General features: G+C 32.4%; 1 protein-coding gene across 1 annotated transcript; it reads right to left on the bottom strand.

The window, feature by feature from the left end:
* Positions 1 to 2,133: 2,133 nt before the first annotated feature.
* On the bottom strand, positions 2,134 to 2,983 carry LOC109120252 (F-box/FBD/LRR-repeat protein At1g13570-like). The gene is made up of 3 exons (XM_019213900.1): positions 2,789 to 2,983; positions 2,530 to 2,694; positions 2,134 to 2,436 (listed from the first exon to the last, which is right to left on the bottom strand). Exons 1-3 carry the CDS (start codon positions 2,981 to 2,983, stop codon positions 2,134 to 2,136), a joined length of 663 nt encoding a protein of 220 aa, XP_019069445.1.
* Between the last annotated feature and the right edge of the window lie 4,189 nt (positions 2,984 to 7,172).

The following is a 7,172-nucleotide window of genomic DNA, read 5'->3' as shown; positions in this document are numbered from 1 at the left end:
AAAATAATTGACCTTAGTTTGAGAGCACTAATTTCAATGTTATTTTGTGATCGCATCATGTTGCAACACCAAATTCTCAAGCAATGGGAAATGTGAGATTACACTTCCAACTAATTCAGAAGAAATATTGACTTCAATTAGTTCAAAGCTAATTAACCAATCACATCCCTCAACCGGATGAGGACGTATTAGACAGTCCTTGAGAAACAGATGCCTCAATTGTGAACATGTAAAAAATGCAGAAGGCAATTCATATGGCTTACTCCTAAATGGAGGATTAAGGACAAGATGTTGAATGACATTCCTAGAGAGGAAATATATCAAGTGATATCAAGTACTCTGTTGTTTTCTAAAGTGTTTGATCAAATTTCAGCTGCGGAAGTCTATGCCAATTATATCGCCATTTCCTTGATAAGATGCTTGTCCTCACAACATTTCGTAAAGGCAACCTCGTTAGAATGTCATCAATTATACTATCAGGAAGGCTGCTAAGTACATCGCAGAGGTAAAAGTTGTTTTTTCCCATTTGGAAGCATAACATCAAATGACTACTACAACAAGAATCTGCATAAATTAAACAAGACCACACTATGTAAGGAATCTCGAAATTGTCCGGTTAGAGTACACACTACATAGTTTACTTGTGAACTGATAAAAAGATAGTTTCCGAAAGACTAACATCTCAAGTGTATCAAATCCAAGTAAAATAAGTGCTGCTTTAGTTATCCAAAACTTAAAAACATATTATTCCCATTTCAACCTAGTGAAAATCCTAATTCCGCCATTACTGAAACACATCCATGATAGATCTACACCTACCAACACACCATGTCCTTGAAAAACATTAACTCCATCAAGTTTTAACCAAACCCCACTTCAATTTCATCATATTAAAGCATACCCAAACAATAAAAATGCAATCTTGATACCAATAGTCTATAGAACAAGAACCATAAACGAAGAGAGTTTGTGTTAACAATGAAGAAAACAATAAGTTAAAGAAACAGAGAAGAAGAAGAACCTGAGAGAGGATGAATGTGAAGCACTCTCCTCTCTTTGTCTTCTCAAATGGAGGTGTTGGAAGAAACTAAAGAGACAAGCTTTTGAAAATATTTTATTTTGTGTGAGGATGAAAGTTACAATTTTACTGTTATAGTTTCGATTTAGAAGTTAACAATTTATTTTGTAATGAATGTTGAAAGTATTTTCTATTCATGTGAATTTTATTATTTTTCAAAAAATTTGAAAATATATTTGATCTCTTTTTCAATCACCGTGTAATTATAAAAAAATATAAAATAAATCAAAAGAATAGACTAAAGTCGAAACTATAAAAATCCAACTTTATATGATTTGATTTAATTTTAAGAACTAATTAAATAAAATAGTTAGTTTAGGTTTTTTCCAATTAAAATGTAAATCAAATCGACCTTTGTGCCCCCTCATTTGAAATAAAGAGCAAATTTGATTTCGTATTTAACAACTAAAACTTCTTTTTTTCGTTTTTCTTAATGATTCTAAGACTATATATATTAACTCCCAAGTAATATACATTTTCTCATTTAAATATTTTATATATCATACGGTCATCTTACATGTTAAAGTATGTAATATATCTTATTTAAGATGCATCACATATATTAAAATAGAGAGAATATATATAGACAAGAAAAAAATTAAGGAAAAGATAATCAAGACACATTTAAAGTTTTATTTTTTTTCCTTTTCCGAGTTTTATATGTCAATCATCATGTGTTTTTCATGTTCTATCTGAATTATTTCCTGACAGTTCCAACTTCCAAAGCCATGTCTTATTTCATAGATGGATCAATAACAAGATTGTCATGCAAAATCTTTGTTAGTTCTGCTAACACACAGCATAACTTCAAAATAAACAACCAAAGTCTTAAATAATAACAAAAATGAAATGAAAAACCATCTCTGTTCCCAAACAGAGTATTCAAAACATTCATCCAAGTTCACAATTCTATGTTTCCAAGCAGATAAAATCTTTATAGTACCTTAAAGCAAACGCAAAACACAGCCACGCTACTCCATCAACCAAACGTCTCGTTTCAGTTTGTACTTCCAAAATATTTATGCCAAAGATTAAGAAAGATTGTGATAACGATACTAATCAGCAAGATAAACAATTTCTACTTTAGATGATGCCTGTTGAAACTTTGTTATCTCCGCGAGTACGTTGAGAGATTTGTTAGTTTCCATTTGACGAGGCTTGATTACCATTTTCACCAGTGCTGGAGACTTTGCCAATAAAACCTTGATAAGCTGCATTTCAACCTCTTCTAATTGTATATCATAAAACATAACTGTCCTCAGATGATGAAATGTGATATCCGAAAAGCTTGCAGGAATCTCATCGACAACCTCCTGGGGCACAGATTCGAAATAATCTCCATCACTAAGGATACATTCCTAAGAAAAATCAAGAAAAAAAACCATCAAGTCATTACATACGAATATAAAAACATGGAAGATATAGAGAGAAAAATAAACATTAGTGACAACCTTGCTTTCAATTTCTTCCAAATTTGGAGAGCTTCGTATTATGCAAAGAGCAAACGAAAGCTCAAAAAACTCTCCAAGAGTAATCCAAGACATGAATAGGCGTTTCAGACAGTTAAGGGCTGATGGAAGCCTTGTTGGTATAACTTTAGTTGATCCTTTATCGACCTATGAATAAAATGACAAAAATCAGGATGAATCAAAGTCTAATAAAAAGTACACATGAAATTGCATTACCATTAAGTAAAATGAAGTAACATACCTCAAAAAAATCCCAGCTGAAACACTCGAGAGCAGGGATAGACGAAAAAATATTGACAAAATCATCTTCGCCCTGTAGAACTAATTCTCTAGGCACATACAGAACATTGGAAAGAACAGGGACATTTTCAAGATGTATCAATTGTATATCGCCATGAAAGACAAATGACCTTAGCTTCGGAGCATTAATACTCATGGGGTACAGATTGTCTATGTCTTTTAGCACCAAATCCCCAAGCAACGGGCAATTAGAGATCAAACTTTCAAACGTATCAGAAGATAACGTGACAGATTTCAATATTAGCCTAATCAACTGACTAAATCCCTTAAAGAAACATGGAAGCTGTATTTCACATTCCTTGAGATACAAATGCCTCAATGCTGAACAATTAAAAAAGAAGTTGGGCAACCTGTATGGAGGATAAGTAAATGGAAGTTTAAGGACAAAATATTGAAGATGATCAGTGTCGAGGGAAAAAATCAAACGATCAACATCAGGACACACTATTAGACTAGTAATATTGAGGGTGACCTTCAATATTATTCCTCTATGAAACCTGAGGAAACTCTCAAGAATTGGAATAAATCCAATGGTAGGGGACGTCAAGTCCTCTGGTGTTTTCCACACTGTTTGATCAAACTTCACATTTGGAATTCTCCAGCAAATATATTGCCAGTCCTTCGAAAGTGTACTAACTCTAACAACATCTCGAAAAGACAACCTACTTAGAATGTCATCGATTAAATAAATGTTAAGGTTGCTAAGTCGATCAGGAGAAGGTAAACTAAGTCCTTATTTATCTGGAGGCATGACAATCTGTAGAAAGTAAACAAAAGTACAATAGGTAAGGTCAAAGTACACGCTAGTATTACAATTAACCTCTTTTGGGATATATGACCCCAAACATTTGTTCTACAAGTAGGAGAAAATATTAATTTAGTGAACTACACACTTGATTTCAATATTTTGGTGTAACAGAATAAAGAAATACATCATGAAATTTTAATTTATGTATACACTATTAATAAGAACACCAAAATCATGAAAATGGTATTATTTTTTAATTCAAATAATCATATCCAAACCATAATTAAACCTAAAACTATCAGCACTTGAATGATAAATCATATTCCTATAAATTAAAAAAAAATTGATAATTGAACAAGGTTATATTCATTATTCATGACTAAGCCATAAGTCCATATTTTACCTTTAACCTATGTTTTATCAAGACAACATAATTAGAATTATACAAATATTTTACTTTTTTCTTAATAGTGTATTTTTTGTAAAAACTACAATCTTAAGAGGAAACAAGTTTGGAGTAACTTAATTTTATTTCTGTCATTACACAGTGAATTTAGATACACCTATCATTGGAGTATACTATAGTTCTTTTTTATGAAATTTTTTTATTCATGTTGTTATTGTTGTTTTAATTAGGGTTTCTATAGAGGGTGACTCAATCCCTTTAAAGATGAGGCATATGTCTTAGGTCCCCAAAATTGAAAGGCCTAACTTTAGTAACAATAAAATTATCTAAAGCTTTTTGTAGCAAAAACAAAGAATGTTTTAATTTGTATGGAACTTTTCATATGGATCAATTTTATATTTAACTTCCACATGATAAGTTTAAGTCCACAAGATTAAAAATATATTTTGGTATAAATATATCTTTAGTTTAAGATCATAAAAATAAAATTATTTTTATGAAAAAGAAATAAATAATTTGAATCTCACATAAAAATAAAATATAATTAAAATTTCGGCCTCCAACTTATTTTTATTTTTAAGACACTATCTAGCTTGAGCCTTCACTGAGTTTATTTATCAATTATGTGTACTAACTGTTGAAGCAAGCTTGAGGACTGATAGAACACTTCAAAGGAACAGATCACTCGAAGCAGAGTGATGGGTTAAAGTTAGAGTTGTACTAGGATTAGACTACTAAATCTTATGTTACGTATGACTAAGCTATTGAATATTATAGGAGTCAACTAGGATAATGTATTTGATTTGTAATACAATACTACTCACGTAATTATTTGTATTGTACAAGGACTCCTAGAATAACTAGAATAAGACTCTTCTCCGATATAAGGAGATTGTAACTTTACATTATAATAATCAATACATCCTTGATTTCTACATACTTTCGTGAGATTATGACATGGTATCAGAGCAATAAAGCTTTTCCGCTTTTTAACATATTAGATCATAATAAAAAAACAACCAAGTTTATCAAACCACAATGACCCCTTCTACCAACACTCTTTCGACCTCTTCACTTCATCATTTTATTTCGTCCTACTCCATTAAACTTAAGCTAATGAACTATCTTTTATGAAGGACACAAATGACTCAGTTGATTCAAGTGATGAGATTAACCGAATTCATCACAGAACCACGTTAACAGACCTATTCCACTTGGAAGACTACTGAGAAAATTGTAATTGGCGAGAAGAGTGTTGAAGACAAAAACATTGTTGATGACTGGATGGAGAAGGATGTTTACTAAGGAGTTGGATTTCAGGCACCTTGATAGAAGAAAACATGTAACTGATTGTAGGCTGCTCAACTGCCAAAGTGTGAGGTTAGGAACCAAAACAATTGACGAATACATTAAGGAATTTAAAGGCATATGTGACGGTCTAGCAACCATTCACAAGCCTGTACATGAAGATAACAAAAGTGATTCATTTTGCTAGAGGTATAGGTCATATTTACAAGACCTTCAGGACTGTCATGTTATGTAAGACACCATATCCCACTCTTAATCAGTTTGTTCATGCTCTCAGGGGTCGTGATATGAGGGAGGATAAATAAAAAGTGCCTCAATAAAACCGTAACATGACATTCTCTGCCCGAAGAGGCAGGGGAAGAGGAAATTACTCTCAAAGAAGAGGAAACAATAACTTCAATTCAAGAGAAAGATGCTTCAAGTCTGCTGGACAAGGAACATGTCCTTATAACACCAGAAATGGACCAGGTCCTCAAAACAGTCCTTCAGGTGAAAGTCATGAAAGAGACAATAATGATGCGTGTCAAATTTGTGGTAGGAATAACCATACTACTCTTAAGTGTTTTTACAGGTGAGACTACTTTTACCAAGCCAACAGATGAGCTACCACAAGTATTTACTACTACTAATCTATAAAACACTACTGATGACACCATGTATGATGACTCAGGAGCAAGAAGCCAAATGACACATTACACAGGTATCCTAACTGATCTTAAACAAAACACTGAACCAAATAAAATAATTATTGGGAATGGATCAAAGTTAGACATTACACATGTTGGAAACATATTTGGAACAGGTTTAAAGTTAAAGGAAGTTCTCCTAGTCCCTAAGATCAACAAAAATTTACTCTCAGTTAGTAAGCTTGCAAAGGATAATTGTTGTACTCTTGAATTTGGTGAAACTAACTTTATTGTATAGGACAAGTGGACAAGGACATTGCTGGACAAAGTATCTAAAAGGAATGGACTCTATGCTTTGCAAGACAACAATCTCTACGCCTTGACTGCTGCACACGACTAGAACACGTCAAACAACATGTGGCATACTAGATTAGGGCACCCTAGTTTGAAGTTTTTAAATTTTTTTGAGTAGTATAGTTGCATCAATGTTAGTAGTTAGAATAAAATTCCTACTGTTTGTTCTAGTTGTCAGTTGAGAAAGAGATGTAAGCTTTCTTTTGGTTTGAGAGATAAAATTGAGAAAAAAACCCTTATTGAAAATTCATCCTGACTTATGGGGACCAGCTACTGTCGAATCTTCCCATCATATGAAATATTATGTATTTTTTATGATGATCACATAAGATATACATGGATTTATCCATTGAAAAAGAAGTCTGAATATATTTCATAAAATGGTGGAAAATAATTTGCTAAAGAGATTAAGATTTATTAGTGTGATGAAGGTGGTGAATTTATCCAAATAGACTTCATTAAGCATTTGGAAGATCATGACATTGTGAGATATATTTCATTTCCTAACACACCTGAACAACATGAAATTGCACAGAGAAAACATAGGCATATTGTGGAGACCGACTTAACTCTACTACTTCATTCTAACCTACCTCTGTTTCTTATGGGTTGAAGCTTTTCTCACTGCAATAGTTTTCATCAATAGATTGTCTTAATCAATTTTAAAGATGGTGACTCCGTTTATTAAGTTTCATGGGGAACAACCTGGATACAACAACCTAAAAGTATTTGGGTGCAGATGTTTTCATATATTAAGGGTAATAATAAGTTCAGTCCAAAGACCTATCCCTGAATTTTCATAGGGTACAACAACTTACACAAAGGATATAGATGCTATCATCCCTCTACAAGAAGGGTTTACATATCCATACATGTTGTTCTT

The sequence above is a fragment of the Solanum lycopersicum genome, chromosome 5 (assembly GCF_036512215.1).
Source record: "Solanum lycopersicum chromosome 5, SLM_r2.1".
Lineage (NCBI taxonomy): Eukaryota > Viridiplantae > Streptophyta > Magnoliopsida > Solanales > Solanaceae > Solanum > Solanum lycopersicum.
Note: the sequence above shows the minus strand (reverse complement) of the source record. Positions and strands in the feature narration are given on the sequence as shown.

Bases quoted from the DNA above. Each gene is read 5' to 3' on its own strand.
- LOC109120252 (XM_019213900.1), bottom strand. From the start codon at position 2,983: ATGAGTATTAATGCTCCGAAGCTAAGGTCATTTGTCTTTCATGGCGAT. The intron at 2,695-2,788 runs GTATGTTACTTC...TTTTATTCATAG, and splicing joins TCAGCTGGGATTTTTTTGAG to GTCGATAAAGGATCAACTAA. The intron at 2,437-2,529 runs GTTGTCACTAAT...GATTTTTCTTAG, and splicing joins TGGAAGAAATTGAAAGCAAG to GAATGTATCCTTAGTGATGG.